Source organism: Peromyscus eremicus, unplaced genomic scaffold (assembly GCF_949786415.1).
Source record: "Peromyscus eremicus unplaced genomic scaffold, PerEre_H2_v1 PerEre#2#chrX_unloc_4, whole genome shotgun sequence".
Taxonomy (NCBI): Eukaryota; Metazoa; Chordata; class Mammalia; order Rodentia; family Cricetidae; genus Peromyscus; species Peromyscus eremicus.
The window spans coordinates 1,102,179-1,123,960 of NW_026734291.1; the positions used below are offsets into that span (position 1 = coordinate 1,102,179).

At 38.1% G+C, this 21,782-nt stretch overlaps 1 protein-coding gene across 7 annotated transcripts in view; it reads left to right on the plus strand.

Annotated features, from left to right (window-relative positions):
- The first annotated feature begins 8,094 nt into the window (after positions 1-8,094).
- The window catches only part of LOC131901160 (uncharacterized), a 77,780-nt gene continuing 64,092 nt past the window's right edge, over positions 8,095-21,782 (plus strand). For 3 of the 7 annotated variants that reach the window (XM_059252404.1, XM_059252405.1, XM_059252406.1), the window contains exon 1: positions 8,154-8,399. In XM_059252404.1, the coding sequence (XP_059108387.1) occupies positions 8,379-8,399 (21 nt within the window). In that variant the 5' untranslated portion in view covers positions 8,154-8,378. Of the gene's footprint in view, positions 8,400-20,255; positions 20,318-21,284; positions 21,501-21,782 lie in introns of those variants that run through there. The other 4 variants (XR_009376404.1, XR_009376402.1, XR_009376403.1 and 1 more) reach the window with 4 other exon arrangements.

A 21,782-nucleotide genomic window follows, 5' to 3' on the forward strand; every position in this document is an offset into this window, starting at 1 on the left:
CTTCTTTAGCTCAGGGTTTCCTCACACAATGTAATTGAGAATTGCTTTGATCTTTTAATCCTGATTGTGCTGTTGAGGGTTGTGAAGATAGTTCTGCCATTTCTTCTAGTCTGGGTCTTAACTGGTCAGTGAGAAAGAAAAATAGACCAATGAATGAGTGTCCTCCAAACTCTGGCATTTCTGGAAACTTACAATTGAAGAGGGACCACAAACTATACTATGAGGAGTGTAGGGTGTTCAGAACATGTCTGTTGAGCTGTCATTTCTGTTGGGATTTGGATGTATTACAAAATGGAGTATTATATTACTAAGTGGTAAAAATCAATTACAGCATAAAATTTTAAGCAAATCGATGGTACTAGAAAAAGTCATCCTGAGTGAGGTAACCCTGATCAAAAGAGACAAACATAGTGTGTCCTCACTCATAAGTGGATATCAGAGTTAAAATGAAGGATAACCTGGCTACAATTGACAATCCCAGAGAAGCTAGGTAACAAGAACAACCCTAATGGGGCATGCATGGATAGCCCTTGCAAGGGAACATAGATGAGATCTCCTGCTTAAACTAGGAGTGTGGTGGGGAGGGAATGGGGGATAAAAACATAAGGGAACAGGATTGTTGAGTTGGGGGGCACAGGGAGGGAGAGCAAGGAAAGAGGTATCTTGATAGAAAGAGTCATTATGTGGTTAGGGAGAAACCTGGTACTAGGGAAATAACCAGGACTCCACAAGATTGACCCAAGATAAGACTGGCCTTCCCCTGTAATCAGATTGATGACTACCTATAGCAGACTATGTGGGGTATAGCCTCCTGATAGCCCTCTCCTAGAGTCCATGAAGGATGTACCACCAGCTGAAAACCTAATCTTTGATAATAATAAATGAATCTAATTACATTAAACTCTTTGGTCCATACATTTTGTTTTTCTGAGTCAAGATTCTATCTATGCTGCTTCAATTCTATTCTTCTATTTAGCTCCTCTCTGTCTCTTCTCTTAATGAGTTCTCTCTCTACATGGCTTAGTTCTGTTCTCACACTCAGCTTCGCCCTGTCCCTTCTCTTCCTGTCCTCTCATAGCCTTAGGTAAGCTCTTCTGCTATCAATCTCATCTTCATCCTCAGTTTCTCCATCCATGCTCATGCTTTCCTTTCTTACTCTTCTGACCTGACTCAATCCCTACCATCTAAAAAACTGACTTGTTCTTTCTTTGGCTACCTGACTCTGGTCTGAGCTAGTAATTCTGCCTCAATCCTCCCTCACCTTGTATGCAAAAAAACCCTTTTTGTTGTAAGTTAATTGTTCTGGAATGCCATTTGGCCTGTGAGGGGTAGGACGGTCTGTCCTTCATTTGCACAAGAAACAAAGCAATGCATCTACACATCCAAGGAGACAGGCATTGTTTCTGTAAGGGTGTTACCTAGTTCAGATCAGCAGTAGGTCTGAGAAGCTTATACTGTTTGACTTATGGCCTAGGAGTATGAGCACACAAGAAATTGAAATCAGGAAGCAGCTGGTATATTAAAAGCTGAATAACATCAAATATTCTTTGATATTTGATTTCTCCTATAGAAGAATTTTTGGATCCTTCTAGATATAGCTTTATCATATATAGCTGAGTCTCTATTTCAGATTCTTGTGGCCTGCAGCAACTACCCTAATTGTCATCATAGAACCTTCATCCAGTAACTGATGAAGCCGATGCAGAGATCTACATCAAAACACTGGGTCAAGCTCCTGGAGTCCAGTCAAAGAGGGGGATGGATTAGATGAGCAAGTGGGTAAAGGTCATGATGGGGAAAAGAACAGACACAGCTGACCCTAGCTAATGAGAGCTCACAGACTCAGAATGACAACTCAGGAGCCTACATTGGACCAAACTAGGCCCTCTGAATGTGGGTGATAATTGTGTGACTTGGTCAGTTTGTGGGGCCCCTGGCAGTGGAACTAGGATTTATCCCTAGTAAATGAATGGGATTTTTGGAGTCCATTCCATATAGGGGGATGACTTGCTCAGCTGTAAAGCCGAGGGGAGGTGCTTGGTGATACGCCAGACTTTGTTGAGTGAGTGGCAGGTGTGGTGGGGGAAAGTGGAGGATGAGCAGGAGGAGGGGAGAGAGGGGAAGTTTGGTAGGTATGTAAAATGAAAAAAATAAAATAACATAAAGAAAATTAATCTGGAACTTCTGTTCATTGAGACATGATAACTGCTGGCTGTGGCTGCTGACAACTTGCCACAAAGGCTGACTACAGAAAACCATCTCACTTAGTAGTGAAAAAATATTCCATTTAGAAATTATTTGAATGGACATGTCAGCATTGATGTGATAATTTAATGACTAACAAGCAGGGCTGTGTGGAGGGTCTGAGTTGTTGGTCCACAAGCCTGAGGACCTGTTTGAACCCCCAGCACCTACATAAAAATGAATCTTGGAAAGGCATGGGAGCCTCATACCCAGGCAAGGGATAAAGGACAATAAAATATCCTGAGAGCTGGTAGTTCAGTGATACACCATCACAAAAGGAAGACACTCGCACTTGCCCAGACAAGGGACAGTGTGAGTAGCATGGCTGCAGGATATCCCAGCAATGTACTGGCTTCTTGCCCCCCTGGTTGCATTCTTGAGAAGCTAGCTGGGAGGGTTCTCCCTGCTCTTCAGAACTGGGAGAAGGGAATCTGCCAAACAAGGTGAACATCACCAGCAAGCCCTCGGATGGGGTGGGGCCTTAAAATTCCTCACGTCTTTGACATGCTTGTACTCAGTCCCTCAAGAACTTGGGAGTATGGGCTTGCTTGAAATGGCAGGCAGGGCAGCTTAGAGAGGAACTTCTTGTAGGTTGGCAGGTGTCCATGTTTCCAGAATCCTGGACCAGCAATGTAAGTTGGCCAAGGTCCATGTGATTTCTCATAGAGGCCCTCAGGAGAAACAGGATCCCAGGACACATATGGGGTTTGTACTGGGGTCCTCAGGTCTCAAAGGCAGGATGCAACCTGGGGTGTACTGACACCCATGAGAGCAAGGCAAGAGAACCTGAATCTTGCTATTCTATGGTCATGTGGGAGTCTCCTGGAAGAAGTGCCTTATGTTCCCTGCAAAACTCCCAGCCTGTTTTTCCTCCTTTGCAAAGTGACTGGATTGGCTTGTGTTAGTCCTTTTGAAGAGCCCACCCCACTTATTAAATTTCATGTCTCTGGTATATACCCTTTGGTGTTATGGAACTCTAACTTTTCTGTCTCCTGCCCTGCCATCCTGGGCATGAAACTAGCCTTATCCATGCATGCAGGATAAGTATTCCACCATGGAGCCACATCCCTATTCAGGAATCAAGTATGCTTCTTGCACAAAGCACAAATCTTTAGTTTTGACCTCTTTATTGGGCAAAACTATCTCTCAAGTGTAGCCGGTGACAAGATAGGTCAGGTGGGGACTCAGAACTACTGGTTTGACTCCCTTCCTGACAAAAGAACATGAACTTGTGACTTCCCTTCCTTCAGCTCTCTGGAGTGACATGTGCTGGATGGGTCCAACATCTCAGCAAGAAAGAACTTTTTGGGCCAAGTGCTTGGATGCTTAGATCTCTGTGTGCATCACAAAGACAGCTACTGTCCCTTTACATGGAATGATTGAAATTTCCCACAGGCAGGCCCTCACAGTGATAGGTGGCTTGGGTTATCACACAGGCAGAATTGGGGACATGAAGAATGAGGCTTGGGATGAGGAGAGTCCATTATGTTTTCTCAGAATAGGTGCCTGGCCCCCAGCCAAACCTGGAAAGCCACGTTAGTGATAAATCCATGACGACAAGTTTAGCAGGAATCTTATAAGGTCTTAATAATAAAATCAAACCTGAGGTCAGTTATTGGGGTGAATGCTGGAAGATCATAGAAGCAGAACAAGCCACAGCTACATCACCTTGCCAATTCCTCAGCTGATCCTCTGACTCAGACTGGATGCCTCTGAGTCCTCATCCAGAATGAATCTCAGCTGAACTGCTGCTCAAAAGCCTGAAATCTTAATCAGCCAAATGCTTCTAGTTCCTGGTCTTCACACCTTATATACCTTTCTGCTATCTGTCATCACTCCGATCTGCCATCACTCCCTGGGATTAAAGGCTCACTTCTTGGGATTAAAGGTGTGCGTCACCATGCCTGGCTGTGTCTAATGTGGCCTTGAACTCACAGAGATCCAGAGGGATTTCTGCCTCTGGAATACTAAGATTAAAGGCGTGTGCTACCACTGTCTATCCTCTATGTTTAATATTGTGGTTGTTCTGTCTCTGACCCCAGATAAGTTTATTAGGGTGCACAATATTTTGGGGAACACAGTACCACCACAGACAAGAGTAGAGACCCCATCACTCTGGTCTTTGGGACATTTGCTGTGGTCCCTGCCTTTGTTTGTCTCAGCTGTCTTTTCAGTCAGTCTCCAGGAGAAGATCCTTGTTCTTAATTCCCAAAATGGATTCAGGCAGGGGCTGGCTTCAGACAAGAATCCCTAGGCTTTCCAGAACCAGGAAGCTTGGCTGGGAGACTAGGCTCATGTTCGAGCTCTTAGTGCATGCAAGCTACCGGCATCCCCAGAATACCAAGAGAGCAAAATGACAAGTCCTTGAACTGCTACCCTCTACAATAGCCTTTGCTTATGAAATCTGGTGTGGAGTGTTCCTTCGCTCCATGGTCTACCTTTTCCATCCTCTGATATTGTAGTGTCTCTAGCTTGTATCATCACAAGGGTGGTGACCAAAGGTGATGATAGGTTGTATCATGTCAAGTGGGCCATGTTGCTGGAGAATTTTTCTCCAGCTCCCGCCACCAAGTCCCGCCAGTCCCAGAGCCCACTTATAAAATAAACACACAAACTCTTATATTATTTAAACTGCTTGGCCATTAGCTCAGGCCTGTTATTGTCTAGCTCTTACGCTTATATTTAGCCCATTTCTATTAATCTTTACTTTGCCACGTGGCTTGTGGCTTACCGGTACTTTACATCTTCCTTGTCCTGATGGCGGCTGGCAGTGTCTCCCTCTCAGCCTTCCACTTCCCAGAATTCTTTTCCTTGTCCCGCCTATACTTCCTGCCTAGCCAATGGCCAATCAGTGATTTATTTACTGACCAATCAGCAACACACTTGACATACAGACCATCCCACAGCACTTCCCCTTTTCTTTTCTTAAAAAGGAAGGTTTTAACTTTAACATAGTAAAATTACATATAACAAAACAATTATCAAGCAAGAATTACAGTTACAATATTAAAGAAGAGATCCTATCTATCTTATATTTGTAAGTTTAAGGTTTTATATCTAACTTATCTTTTATTATAACTAAGGAAAATTGTAAGTATCTAGTCTTTAACCACATCAAAGACCTCAGAAGGATATATTACTACCTGAGAAATGGAGAAGGACGCAAGCAACTTTTGGGAGTCTTGTAGGGTAGACAGAGACAGCTGAGCCTGGACAGTCATCCAAAGTTCTCTTGTAAAGTTGGGGCATCTGTCTTCAGCCCACAGGCCTAGAGTCTCTTATTCACTTTTTTCTGTGTCCTGTAGAATGTCTGGCAGTTTTCTCTGCAAAGCAGGAACCTGAAGGACCATTTTGTCAAGCAAAGTTCAGTGGTCACCTTTGTATGGGTCCTGCATGTCCAGTTGATCAGACAGTCCAGGCAAGAACAGTTTCTTGCCCAAATGGCTATTTTTGTCAAGGTGAAGATAAACTCCGTATGGAGTGTCTTCGATGCCCATCCTCCTCTCTGAAGTAAATCGGTGCTGTCAGGAGCAGACATGTCTCACTGTCCAGAAAGTCTAAATTTTTAAAACATTTTAAATGCCATATTCTGTAGGTCTTTGAAGTGTTTGAAGACTACCTATCTATCTGAAATATAACTATGTATACCTAGAAGACTTAACTAACATGGCTACAAATATGATTATCATAGATGACTAATTATTAATCTATTTTTTAATTATCCATTATAATTTTAAATGAGTTACATAAACATAATACCTCAAACAAGAATAGAAATATATATACAGTATAACAAAATTAAGTTTAAACTTGTATCAATAAACTAAAATCTATAGCGATGTAAAACATTTTAAACAAGTTATTACTCTTTCAAAGTAGGTTCATTAATTTACCCTTTCATCCTATCATATCTAAACTATCCCCCTTTTTGTTTTAGAAAGAGATTGTATTTATAATCAACCTGATTTAAATAAAAATATTGTTTTTTCTCTGTCCCACACCAGAGGGCTCTTCTGATTTGGGACACAAGAATCTCTTAACCATTTTTTTTTTGAGCAATATGTCTGGGTTTAGAGGGGGAGTGAGCCAATTCCATCTCTAAAGCCAGCTTGGTATATTTGGGAATTTGGGCGTAGCTTCTCTTACTACTTCCTGCTGGAGGGGGGCGCTGTATCTTCTGGAGACAGAAAGAAAATTTTAGGATTATGGAGTAGTCTGTGAGGCTGTATATCTGAGCCAGTTGACTTGAAACCATTCTGGATGTTGAATCATCTGGGCCATGGTGTCATTGGAGACCTTTCAGGGGGTCTTGGCTGGTCAAACCTGATGTATCTTAATCTGGAACAAATCCATAGTCTCTGGCTTTCTGTGGAAACAAGAGCAGAGTCTCTTTTCCAAAGTAACATATCCTTACATTCAAATTTTGAAGTCAAGGTATCTTTAAAATATACATTTTGGCATAACTCAACAGCTTTTACAATCAAATGTTTTTCTGCAGTTAAAAATCCCAAAGACAAAACAATCCAGATTCTCTGTGTAATATCCATTTTTACATGGCTTATTTTTTATACTACCTTTACTGTCTCTTTAAAGACTTCATTTTTTAAAACTATGTATTTGTTTCTATAACTCTATATATATCCTTTTTTGTCTCTTTCAAGCCTACGTATCTTTTACACACATTGTAAACTATTACATCTGAATCTGTCTTATTGTGAATCTGTAGCTTTAAACTGCAGCAGCTGTGGCTGCTGGCTCCGCCCACCTCAGCTTCCCAACATGGCTACCTTTACCACCAGCTCTGGGAGCTATTGTAGGTCTATGCTTTTATCCAAGCAGCGTGTAGCCCAGAAACCTCTCTTTTTGTTTTGTACTAGTAAAGGCTAAATCTTCCACACACCTTAATGTGCCACTTGCAGAGCCCTCATTCCTGCCATACTGCAGGTCCAGCTCACACGCCAGGAACCCACCAGTAGCTCAAACCGGCAGCTGCTGCTCATTTGAGAGAGACAATTAGGAAGCTGTTTTTAGCTCTGTTTTAGAATCTTTTTTCTCAGTTTTTAGGTGGAAAATCTTGCCACCACGTTGGACGCCATTTGTTGCTGGAGAATTTTTCTCCAGCTCCCGCCACCAAGTCCCGCCAGTCCCAGAGCCCACTTATAAAATAAACACACAAACTCTTATATTATTTAAACTGCTTGGCCATTAGCTCAGGCCTGTTATTGTCTAGCTCTTACGCTTATATTTAGCCCATTTCTATTAATCTTTACTTTGCCACGTGGCTTGTGGCTTACCGGTACTTTACATCTTCCTTGTCCTGATGGCGGCTGGCAGTGTCTCCCTCTCAGCCTTCCACTTCCCAGAATTCTTTTCCTTGTCCCGCCTATACTTCCTGCCTAGCCAATGGCCAATCAGTGATTTATTTACTGACCAATCAGCAACACACTTGACATACAGACCATCCCACAGCAGGGCCACATGGAATGGACCCAAGGTGAGACTTGATGCTTTGTGTTGTTTTGAGCCCCTCGCCCATTGTAACATTCCAAGGATTTTCTCCAGGTCTTTGTTTATTTCAGGGAATTCATCTTTCCTCCCCACCATCCTGTTTTAATTTACCAGCAGCCTTTTTATCTCATTGAGTATGAATCTTAAGGTGGGAAAGAGCCAATCTTAAGCACTGTTTGAAAAGTTAGCCCTAAACACCCCACAAAGAACAGTTTGTAGTGAAGCATTGCTAGACGTCTGGCTTTAGAAGGAAGAGGTGCTGAAGTTTCCCTGTAAGTGAGGAAAGGCTCCTGGGAAGGGCAACTTGAAGTGAGGTAGTTAGCAGGTAGGCAAAAGCTGTGACATCAGCAGTCCCATACTTGAGTACTCTGTGGTATCCTGGAGAGCCCTGTCATCTCCTGTGATGTCACCAGTGTTGCTGTGATACCAGCAGGCTATGGGGCATTTATTCAGTGCCTTTATGGTTAACCTATAGACATGGTGGCAAGATGAAGCAAGCTACTTGGAAAAGAGAATGGAGAACATAGAGAGACCAGACAGAAGCAGAAGAAAGTTGGCCTTTGGTACCATTGTAACACAGCAAGAGACAAATCTTCCGAGGATGCCATATTGAGCCTTGGCAGGGGATGGAGTGCTTCCTGCAGGAGGTAGGCTTGAACTGGGCCTTCAAGGAGTAGGGCATGGGAGGTGGCAGTCTCTGGGAAGCAATGAGACTATCCTGATTCTTTGAGTTCCTACAGAGCATATATAGAGTCAAGGATTTCTGATGATTAGTTTGGCAGAGATCCAGGAATTATCTAGGCTGCATATTCTGTAAGTCTTTGAAGTGTTTGAAGATTATCTACCTAATTGAAATATACCTTTATATATCTAAAAACTTAATTAACATAACTATGAGTTTGATTATCCTAGGCTACTATTAATCTGTACTTCTTAATTGTATATTACAATTTTAAATGAGTTGCATAAACATAATACCTTAAACAAGAGTAGAGATATATACAGTATAACAAAATTAACTTTAAATTTGTATCAATAAATTAAAATCTATAGCAATGTAAAATATTTTAAACAAGTCGTTGCTCTTTAAATGTAGATTCAATAATCTACCCTTTCATCCTATCATATCTATATGCCCTTTTCTTTTTTAGAAAGAGATTGCATTTATAATCAATATCCTTTAAATAAAAATAATCATTTATAAATAATATAGTGGGAATTTGGGCATAGCCTCTCATACTACTCCCTGCTGGTTTGGGGCACTGATAATCTAGTGGGTATCCTGAGAAAATTAAGAATTATAGTTAAATTTTGGCTGTAATCTATGAGAATGTATTGTCTCAACCAGTTTTTTGAAGCTGATTTTGGATGTTGGAACATCTGGCTACCTCTCAGGGGGTCTTCCTTGTTCAAACCATAATAGCTTGGAAGCAATCCAGAGGTTCTCATCTTCTGTGGAAACAAACGCAGAACCTCTTTTCCAAAGTAATGTATCCTTAGACAAATTTTGAAGTCTTTATATATATATTATATACTGGCTTATTTCATCAGCCTTTATAATCAAATGTCCGTTTGCATGTAAAAATCCCAAAGACTATAGAATCCAGACTCTGTGTATGATTTCTGTCTTTACATGGCTTATCTTTATACTATTTTTATTGTCTCTTTAAAGACATTATTTTTTAAAACTATGTATTTTTATATAACTTCATATATTCCTTTTTCTCCCCCAAGCCTTCATACGTTTTTACACACATTGTAAACATTTTAGAATTTTATGCCATCTAAATCTGTCTTATTGTGAATCTATAATCCTTCTCTGACCAAGAGAGATTTTAAACTGTTAAACTGAATGGCTCGGATGAAAAGCAACAGCCTTGGCTGCTGACACCACCCACCTCAGCTTTCTAACATAGTGGTGATAATTTACTGCCAGCTCTGTGATCCATGCTCTTGGCTGACTCTGGAAGTCAGTAGGTTGATGTCTCTATCAAGGAACATATAGCCCAGAAACATTTTTGTCTATACTAGCAAATGCTAAGTCTACCACACAGGATGCTGTGTAGCTTGAAGATGTGACAGTGTACCATGGCAGGAATCCACCATGCTGTGCTCTAGCCCACATGCTGTAAACTCAATGTACTGTAGCTCAAGCCTGTATGCCACACCTTGCCTGAGAGATAGAACTAGGAAGCTGTTTTTAGATCCATTTTAGAATCTTTTTTTTTTTTGAAATTCTTGCTACAATATCTGGGTGCCAAATGTAGGCAGAAGATTTCTGCAGTCTTGCCTAGCCCCCCCCACAGTCCCATCAAATCTCTCCCACCAATGGTCCCAGAGCTGCTTGGACTCAAGTAAACACAGAGAGGTTTCTTTTTATTTACAAACTGTGAGGTCTATGACAGTCCACTTGCTAGCTAGCTCTTATATCTTAAATTAATCCATTTCTATTAATCTTTGTTTTGCTATGTGTTCCATGACTTACCAGTCTGTTGGCATGTTTTTCCTTGGGCAGCAGGCTGGTGTCTCTTCAGATTCTGTCTGTCTCTTTCCTTTCTCTCTCCTTGGATTTTCTGCCTACCTCTAAGCTGCCTTGACATAGGCCAAAGCAGCTTATATATTAACCAATGAGAACAACATATATTCACAGCATACAGAATGACATCCCCAAGATAGCTACATTTTACTTGGACTTAATATCTGCTTAAAAAGAATAAAATCACTCTTGTTTCTGGAAGCCTATCTATCTATTCAATGCCAAATAAAGTCATGGTTATTAGAGGAGTACCTACAAATACTAATTTTCTGAATCCTAATTACAAATGCTAATAATCAATAAACATTTGGGCTTATACTTACTTGTCAGTGTAGTCTACACAACTCATCAAATAAATTTCTATTTCCAGTAGATGAAGTCCTCTATAGAAAACCACAGCCAATTAAATATAGAGGTGGATCTTAGGCACAATGGATATACAAAATAATGACTGCACCTAAGTCTTACATAATATTGTGGAAGTGGTAACAAAAAGATTTAAGAGCCAGAGGCTAAGTGACTTTGCTCAGAAATTGTGTCTCCTGCAATGTCAGAAGTTACAGTCATTTATTCTCAGCAACATAGCTTTCTAAACATGATCTGACTAAGCACAGCAATGACTGCAATGCCAAGAAGGGCAAGGAAAAGCCCATGAGTCTTCAACTTTACACAAAATACTATAGGCAACCAAGGATTGCTCAGAATGGAAAAAATAGTCTTCCCAAAGGAAGAGCACAGCAATTGGTTAACTAATGCATAAATTAAAAGTACAGAAAAAAGAATTTCCATGCACAGTTGTGAAACAGGTTTTCTGGTTCATTCCAGATATCTTCATTTGGTTAACATGACCAATTGTTTGGTTGGCATCTAGAACATTTGTGAACTGTGTTCAGAAGCTCTACTTTTGGGAGGCTATAAGCACAGGAAGGCCCTAACCAGTTGATGATACCTTTGTGATCTAATCAGAGTTGTAGCAAGTGTCTTTGTTCATACAGTTTCCATGTGATGAATAGCATTTTGTTCACATATTCTCACCATTAGTGACTGAAATAAGAGAAACATAAGAAAAATCAGCCTTTCATCCATCTACTGATATTTCCTCTTCAATTTTCTAAGAGCAATGGAGTTCAGGAGACCAAGTGAATTTATCTTACTTGGCTGAACAATACCTTACATTATAGGAATATGTCAGCAGGCATGAGACCACACATCTTCATTAGACCTATAAACACACAAAAGCAAAAACATTAATCTAAGGTTGACTTTAAAACATATTTTTAATTCAATATACTTGAATTTATATGTAAAACCACATACTGAAGAGTGGGAGATTAGAAGCATAGATATGGGAAATACTATCTGTAGTATTACAATATTGATTAAGGGCCTACAAATGATTCATTCATACATATAATATGCCAAATTATTTTTTATCCAATCCAATGCCCTTGTAATATTACAACATCCATTTAGAATAGTATTGTAACTGAGGCTTGCCCCAAGGTGCTGTGGTCCAAGAGAGGAGGTAAGGAAGAGGTTAGGATAGGATGAGCCAGGGATGATTGTCCAGACAATCTTGTAGCCTTACTAACTAGCAGCCAGAGTGTTTACTTATTTGTACAGAATTCATTAATCAGGGATAGATTCACAATTTTCTAAAACATAGATAATATGAATTTTATTTTTGGGCATGTGTTTTCTCTTGTATATCTGGGGTTATAAGTTTTGTCATCATTGATGAATTGTGACAGAATACAGTTATCTTTTATAATTATTTTCCTCAAGTTTAGTCACCATTGATAAACAGTTATCCTTTACAATAAATTTTATAATTCAACCCCATAATCCAACTTTTAAAGAAACTAGAGGCATATGATAGCCTGTTTTCAAGTTTGTAACTTTTGTGGCTTCAAGGACTCTAGACCAAAGTGAAATTTCCTTGCCAGCCTTGGCAGTTTGCCATGTCCCAAGCAATATATTATTAACATACATGAGAACAAAAAATCCTCAGGTAAAAGTTTTGCAGTTATTATTCAATTTCTGGCATAACACAATGCTTATATTTTATATCTTTATAGAATTTATTTATCTGTCTAATTTTGGAATTCTTGTGTTCCTTGGTCAAAGCAGCACAATGGCTCTTCATATGCTAACTTTTTTTCAGAAAGAGAGGTTCTTATATCTCATTCCTTTATCATCATTTCACATCATTCTTGTCCTATCAATATATATTTCTGTGTGGGGCAGAGGTAATTTTTGTTAATTTCACTTTAATGCTGCATGTGCCATGTAATTGCCAGAGTGTATAGTCAGAAGGGGCTGGCAATCTTATCTGAGGCTAACTCTTCTAGCCCACCGGATCTTCTTGACCTTTGTAAGTTTACTTTGGTTCGATTATCTTGTTCCTGAGTAAGTACAGGGACAGATATTTTAAGAATAACTCATGTCCTCATGAAGAGAACTCTTCTATATGTGTGTCACAACCTCAAAGGCTAAGGAAGAGAGTGAAATATATAAAGCTATCTCTCTAAAAGAGGAAGGGGTAGTATGCTCAGGCCTTTACTGGAGAAGCTTAGAAGCAGAATCATGGGTAAAGGCATAAATCATTCATAAGAAAATTTCTAGCAATCCAATATCCCCATAGTGTACAAATATTAAAAGTCCCAAAGTCTGAAATATATCAAGATCTAAATGAAAAATGGCATGGCAGACATTATGCTGCTCAGGTTTTCTGGATCTTCTTCAAACAGTTGACATGGCTTTCTGACTTTTGCTCTTCCCATAAGATATGGCTGGATCAGTATTGTGCACATTAAGTGAGTAACAATTTCTTCAGGAATTATTTCTAGAGTAAGCATCCATTATGACTCAATTATAGGGGATACAAATTAATTTTTCTTAGGTGTACAAGTATTGAGGAAGATTTAAAGGATGTGGATAATTTTCTATCTTTGATGTACATTTTATTTTTTATTACATCAATGAATGTAACACACTATGTTCATTAAAATAAACTTTCAAGTTGAAAAATTCACATGTACATGAAAAAACTGATGAGATAAGGCATTGAAGAAACAACAGTTTCTAAGTTAAATGAGTCATCTTTCTAGTTTGGAAAACTAGTTCCAATTTATGTGCTTATATGGGGACTAGTTTAGTATTTATTTTCATGTATTCTAAGACTAGGTACGATTTGCTGATGGTTGTTATGTTCATTTCTATCTATGAAATTTTATTGTGGAAATCCTAATCTCAGGCTCATTAGTACTTAATAAGTAGGCAATTTTCTTCCTTAGTGAGAAATGATTACAATTCATTTCAAACTCTCAAATAACATCTCCCCTGTTTAAATAGAGACTATTTCTCTATTGCTTTCCTGTCCAGTATGTCTCCAGTGATAGATATAAGTGGTGTCATGTGATAATGAAGAAACTACAGATGTATGTAACACTGAGACCCACAGAAAAGCTGGGATCAGGTGTTCTTTGCTCTCTGAGGAGAGACTACAATACCTCAGAAGCTTTGTGTCTGCAATACCTACATTCAAATAGAGTTGAAGATTTACTGAATGGTAATCATAGAAAGCAGAGTAACTATCTAAAGCTATACACATACTCAATCTTGGCTCATCTCAGTACTTTCAGTCTCTTTAGCCTTGAATTGTTGAGGCCTAAACATCTGAAAAGAGCAAATTATGGTGGAGAGTTGTTTCCTACTAACATCCTCATGAGGATCACAGGAGGATTTGTAATGTTCCAAGCCTCACATGATGAAGGGAAGTTTGTTTGTCTTTTTTGTGTGTCTATGTCCATGGTTCATCTACATCTGTAAACAGTAGGTCACTCACAGACCTACTCCGGCCTTATTTTGTTCCCCATATATACTTCTAATGATTAAATCTGTTACAGTTTTCCCAAAAACATTTGGTTTATATTTTCTTATTTTTTATTTTTTTTGGTTTTTCAAGACAGGGTTTCTCTGTGTAGCTTTGCGCCTTTCCTGGAACTCACTTGGTAGCCCAGGCTGGCCTCGAACTCACAGAGATCCACCTGGCTCTGCCTCCCGAGTGCTGGGATTAAAGGCGTGCGCCACCACCGCCCGGCCTTGATTTATATTTTCATGACATGTTTTTTTGAACATTTCCTGTAATGCAGTAATTCACTATACAACATCAATTTAAATGAATATCCAACATTCCAAAGAAGCAGAAATTGAATACAAGTTTTATTATATTTATTGATAATTGAGAAAAATTTGGGACTAACTGGAGGTTCAAAACAATCTAAATTCTATAAAATCTTAAATACTAGCAACACAATAATATTTATATAAAGCTATAGCAGTCTCAGGTCAATATTCTGTTTCATAAAATATACAGAAAATTATGCAGTAATTTTGAAATAATATAGTTATCCATAAAATTATCCTGACATGTCTTCATTTTTTAAATTATTACTGCTTTCATATCTTGTCAAATTAATTCTATATCATTTTAATACATGATTATTGCATAATTCTTTTTGTTATATTGCTGTATATATAGTTTTCCAAGGAACTTTTGTGAACATAAATTTTATTTCTTGGCAAAATGTTTCTAAATCATTCCAAGAATAGGGATTCCTGATGTCACTCATCTGACATTGAGCAAGGTTTGAACAATTGCTGAAGGTTTCCTTCCACTACTCACATTATAGAGAACCCTTTTATTGTATGATTACTGGGGCAGTAATTACCAATTGAGTTAGATTCTTTCATGAATTTTCTGACATGCTCTAAATTTTGAGCCCTTTGTAAAGAATTTTTAAATTTCTGTACGTTTGTTAAGTTTCTTCTCATTAGTGAAACTCTGCTAGGCTTGAATATCTGAGTACTCCATAATATTTCTCACATTCTGAATATTGTAAGGGTTCTCTCTAGTATAGATTATGTTATGATCTTCAAGATTTAAGAACCCAGATAAGGTTTTCCCACATGCTTTGTATTTGTATGCTTTCTCTAATGTATGGTTTTAGTAGAGATTATCCATGAGAAAAAGACATAACAAAAACACATTCATTACAATTTTAAGGGTTCTGCATTAAATGGGTCTTTAGTAGCCTTGAACACATGAATCATGGGTAAAGGACTTGCCACAATCTGTATATTTTTAACTTTCTTCTCCATTATGGATTCTTTGATGAACTTAAATTGTTGAGGACCTGATAAAGGATTTGCCACATTCTTTTCATCTGTAAAGTTTCCCTCCTGTGTGTACTTTGTGATGTCTTTGTAGATGTGAGATCTGCTGAAAGGACTTTCCACATTCTTTACATCTCTAAGGTTTCACTCCTGTATGTATTCTTTGATGAACATAAAATGTTGAGCTCTGTAAAGGACTTGCCACAATCTGAACATTTGTATGGTTTCTCTGCAGTGTGTACTCCTTGATGGCCTTCAAGTGTTGAGCCTGAGGTAAAGGACTTTCCACATACATTATATTTGTAAGGTTTCTCTGCAGTGTGTAAACTTTGATGAATTTTAAGTGTTGTGCCTCTGGTAAAAGACTTTCCACATCCTTTACATTTGTAAGGCTTCACTCCAGTGTGTATTCTTATATATATTGAAGTGTTGAGTCTGAGTAAGTGACTTGTCACATGTATTACATTTGTAAGGTTTCACTCCAGGATGTATTTTCTTATGAACTTGAAGTGTTGAGCTATCAGTAAAGGTGTTTCCACAATCAGAACATTTGTAAGGCTTTTCTCCATTGTATATTCTTTGATGAACTTTAAGATTTGAGCCTACGGCTGGGCGATGGTGGTGCATGCCTTTAATCCCAGTACTCGGGAGGCAGAGGCAGGTCGATCTCTGTGAGTTCAAGGCCAGCCTGGGCAACAGAGTGAGTTCTAGGACAGGCTCCAAAGCTACACAGAGAAACTCTGTCTCAAAAAATCAAAAACAAAACAAAACAAAAAGATTTGAGCCTACATTAAAGGACTTTCTACATTCATTACATTTGTAAGGTTTTTCTTCCAGTGTGTATTTTTTATGAACATTAATTTTTGAGCCAACAATAAAGGACTTTCAACATACATTACATTTATAAGGTTTTTCTCCAATGTGTATTCTTTGATGAACTTTAAGTGTTGAAACTCTGGTAAAGGACGTTCCACATTCTTTACATTTGTAAGGCTTCACTCCAGTATGTATTCTCTTATAAACTTGAAGTGGTGAACTCTGAGTAAATAACATGTCACATCTTTTACATTTGCAAGGTTTATCTGCAGTGTGGACCCTCTGATGAACTTGAAAAATTTGAGGCCTTGTTTAATGACTTGCCACATTCTTTACATTTGTATAATTTTTCTCCAGTATGGATCCTCTGATGTATATGAAATGTTGAACTCTGAGTAAAAGACTTGCCCCTTGCTTCACATATGAAAGGTTTTTCGCCAGGATTGGTTCTCTGAGGAAGATGAAGAGAAAACCCATGGGTAAAGGACCTGCCATACTCTACATTTGAAAGCTTTCTCTTCAGTGTGAATTTTGCAGTGACCTCTATATTTTGATGCATGTGACAAGAACATGTCATGCTCTGGACTTTTGTATGATTCTTTTTTTTTTTTAATTTTTATTTTGCAATACAATTCAGTTCTACATATCAGCCACAGATTCCCTTGTTCTCCCCCCTCCCGCCCCCTCACCTTCCCCCCAGCCTGCCCCCCATTCCAATCTCCTCCAGGGAAAAGCCTTCCCCACAGACTGAGATCAACCTGGTGGACTCAGTCCAGGTAGGTCCAGTCCCCTCCTCCCAGGCCGAGCCAAGGGACCCTGCATAGGCCCCAGGTTTCAAACAGGTTTCAAACTCATGCAATAAGCACAGGACCCGGTCCCACTGCCTGGATGCCTCCCAAACAGATCAGGCCAATCAACTGTCTCACCCACTCAGAGGGCCTGATCCAGTTGGTGACCCCTCAGCCATTGGTTCATATTTCATATGTTTCCGTTCGTTTGGCTATTTGTCTCTGTGCTTTATCCAACCTTGGTCTCAACAATTCTCGCTCATATAAACCCTCCTCATTCTCGCTAATTGGACTCCCAGAGATCCACCTGGAGCCTAGTCATGGATCTCTGCATCCAGATCCCTCAGTAGTTGGATGAGGTTTCTAGCACGACAATTAGGGTGTTTGGCCATCCCATCACCAGAGTAGGTCAGTTCGGACTGTTTCTCGACCATTGTCAGCAGTCTGTTGTGGGGGTATCTTTGTGGATTTCTGTGGGCCTCTCTAGCACTTTGTTTCTTCCTATTCTCATGTGGTCTTCATTTACCATGGTCTCCTATTCCTTGTTCTCCCTCTCTGTTGTTGATCCAGCTGGGATCTCCCACTCACCCAAGCTCTTGTACGATTCTTTTATCATATGGATTTTTTTTTTTTTGGTTTTTCGAGACAGGGTTTCTCTATGTAGCTTTGCACCTTTCCTGGAACTCACTTGGTAGCCCAGGCCGGCCTCGAACTCACAGAGATCCACCTGGCTCTGCCTCCCGAGTGCTGGGATTAAAGGCGTGCGCCACCACCGCCCGGCTATCATATGGATTTTATACTGCGCCTTAAGTGCTGACAACAGAGAAAATGACTTTCCACACTTTTTACGTTTGCACATTTTTTCTCCAACGTGAACTGTGTTAGTTCTAAAGAGGTCCGAGCATCTCTTGTAACTTCTCCCAAATTTCTTATATATTTGTTCAATGCAGGAATTCTTCCTGAAATCTGAAAGGTAGGTTAAAGACTGTCTACTTGCTTTGGATTTTGGTTTTTTTCCCTTCAGTGTGGCTTGAGTCATTTTGAATATTTGAAAGGAAATTGTGTGATCTGAATGGAAATGATACAGAGTGAGCCTTTTGAGGAGAAACTGAAACTTCTTCATCTATTCTGTCAGGAATATCAGTGATGGATGCTGCATAAAGATCAATTCCATCAGCACATGATTCAGGCTCTTCGTTCACAGACCTATATCTGCAGAACTTCCTTATGTGTAATTCACCAAGGCTATTACTTTTAAACTGTCCAGACAGTTCTGCCTGGAAAGTATCCTGTGTGCACTCTTTAGGGGACAACTCCTGAACGGGATAACAAAACAGAGCTGGAAGAAATGAAAGGCAATTCTAATCTAACTGTGTATAAATATACAAAAATAACATAGAAATTTTTACTTAAAATGACACTAATATGTGGAAAAATAGCAAAAAGATGAAACAAAAAATTTCAGCACTTCTTCCATAACGAATTAATGTCAAAACATGATAAACATAAAGAAAGCAATTTCATGGACTTTTATTTTATAATATGTAAAATTTGAAAAGGTCATCTTTAAACATGTCATGTTACCAACAACTGTAAAAATATTAAATGAAACTATTAGCCATTATTAAAAATATTCCATTCACTTGGAAATTGAATTATTAATCTAGGTAAAAATATTCTTTCCAAATATATTAATGATAAAATGAAAAATATCATATATAGATTTCTAAGATTAATGATTATTAATACATGTTAATGTGTAGTTATTAAAGGTGAGTCATTATTAAAAAAACAATAAAATGATCATGAAAAACAAATTTGCCTATCAGGTCCACAGAGCTTTATGCCCCTAAGGAGAGAGTGTTTCAAAATCCCCACAATCACACTGATAATTCTTTAGGACTTTCATTTCTTCAGATGCCCAAAAATATCTTAAATTAGTAAAAGATGGGCCTTTAATCTCAGCATTCGGAAGGCAGAGGCAGATGGATCTCATTGGGTGTGAGGGCAGACTGATCTACATATTTAGTTCCTGACCAATCAGGTCTACGTGGTTAGAGACCCTGACACAAAAAAAGGGAAAAATGAGAAAAATTAAATATATGTCCAGGAAAGAAAAGATGATCCATCCATGTGAATCACAGTCTGGCTTTTTCTTAGTGTTCTTCACTGACTTCAATGCAGAATATGAATGGTGACCAGAGTGCATTACAATCTGTTTTTTTCTGAAGAGTCTTAGATCTCTGATATGTTTGGATTCAAAAACACAAAAAAGGATGCTGGGTGGTGGTAGCAGATGCCACTAGGACTCAACAGGCAGAGACTTTAATCCCAGAACTCAGGATGCAGAGGCATGTAAATCTCTGTGAATTCAAGGCCAGCCTGGACTACAAAGCAAGTTACCGGATAGCCAAGGGAGTTACACAGGGAAAACTTGTCTCCAACAACAACAACATCAAATTGATAAAAGTCCTACTGAATAAAATTTATATTTTCAAAGTAGACTGAAATGTAGAATTCTCTTTCAAAGTAAAATATCATTACTCAGAGTTTACATGTGAAATTCAAAAATTCTTTTTTAAATGTAATTTTAATTTAAATATAATTATATCATTTCATTTCAAGCTTATCCCAGCCACTTTCCCTCCAACTCTTCCCACATCCACAAATCAATAATGTAATCTTCATTTGATAATTGTTACTCTTAGGAATTTATGTATATATTTTTTCAAATATATATATACATAAATATATATGTACATGAAATATATTTAAATATATTAAATATATATGAAAGTTAAATATATATTTAACTTCAGAATGTCAGTCCAGCTTTATTGTAAATGATTATATCATTTCAGGTCTCACCACTTTGCACTAGACAAGCAATAATGAGGGTAACCCATGGCAGATGATAATTCTCTTTCTCACAGTAATCATTAGGTGTCCATAATTCTTTCATTAGAGATTAGAGATAGAGGGACACTATGAATTGGGAAACATTAATTTAGGAGATTTCTTCAGTTATGATGGAATGAAAGTCAGTACTAAAGTTGAAGGAGAGACTAACAATAAACTTAGCTCCATGCATAAGAATCTTGATTTAAATTTTCTGGTATAAAATAAATATTATGTGTAATGAGGAAACTATGATGCTTTTCTTCCTTGTCTGTATCCCCTTGAAGTTCATGTTATCTTAGATGGACACTTAAGACTTCAAGCAGAACATCTAACATGTATTTTGAGAGTGAGTATCCTTTATTTTCCCAATTATATAAGAAATATTTTGAGTTTTCTCCATTTATGGTGATTATGCTGGTAATTACTTACAGTAAACATATTCTATTATATGTGGATATGTTCCTCCTACTGTTGGAGTTTTATAATGTAGGGATGTTTTATTTTGATGAAAATATTTTCTGCATTTAATGAAGAGATCATTTGGTCTCTTTGTTATAGTCTGCCCTCCTAATATATTATGGGTATTTATTTGCTTATGTTGATCCTATTAGCATCTCTTGGATGAAGTCACCTTGATCCTAGTAGATAATGATTTTGAGGTTTTCTCGAAATGGTAATTTTGTCATATAATTGGAAATGGATTAGTGTTAGTTTTTCTTTAATGTTCTGGTGGGATTATGTCCTGAATCCATCTGGATTTCTTAAGTTGAGTTTTTTTTTAATTTTTCCTTCTATTCAATTTCAGAATACATGACATGATAAATTATTTATGTCATTTGATTTATCTCTATTAGTTTATATGCTAAGAAATTCATTCATTTGTTTTTGATATTTCATATATTGTAGGCAAATGGATGTAACTGAAAAGAAGTATCCTAACTTAACCCAGAAAGACAAATACTGCATATTTTCTCAGATTGGTGGATGCTAGCTTTTAAGATTTTGGTTTCTATGTTTTCAATAGTTTAGGTAGCTAGTATGGGGCCACTGGGGATGTAGGGTTTTTTTTTCCAAAAAAGGGAAAATTAAAAACAGTATTGTAAAAAAGGAGGAGAAATTAAAACAGTATTAAATCATGAAAGTGATTATAGAGTAATTTAGAAGAGCAAATACAAAGAGGAATAATTAAAATTACAGTCCTTTCCTTGATAATCTTAGAAATATATTTATATATTTACTGACTATATGTATGTGGGCATATGTGTGATTAGATGGTAGTTTTCAGAAACCTCTTTCCACTGTCTGTGTCCTAGTGATTGAACTCTGGTCATCAGACTTGAAGGGAAGCATCTTTACCTTTCTGGACATGAGAAATCTTTTGAAGAAACATAGGAAACCATACTTCTGTAGAAGCTTGTTAAAATGCATACATGTCTAAAAACTATTTAAATGTCATTACTGTACAATAGTGTAGTCAATACCCAATCTTGAAATCATGTGCCAACAAATAAAGCCTCCTGTACACGTAATGGGTTTCATTGTTTTCTGGTGTTATACCAAAACATTTTGGGTATTGACTTTCTAATTAGTTACCATCAACAACCCAATGATAAGGCTCACATACTTAAAACATTGAATGGGAAGATATCAAACTTGTGTGCAACTGACACTTTAAACCAACTGAAATACATGCATGGTGTTAGAAGACGCTATATATGCTACATGAGGAGAAAAGTACTCATCAGTCTTTCACCATTATGAACCATGTAACTGAATATTCTCGCTGGTCTGAAAGCAATGTGCAAAATTAA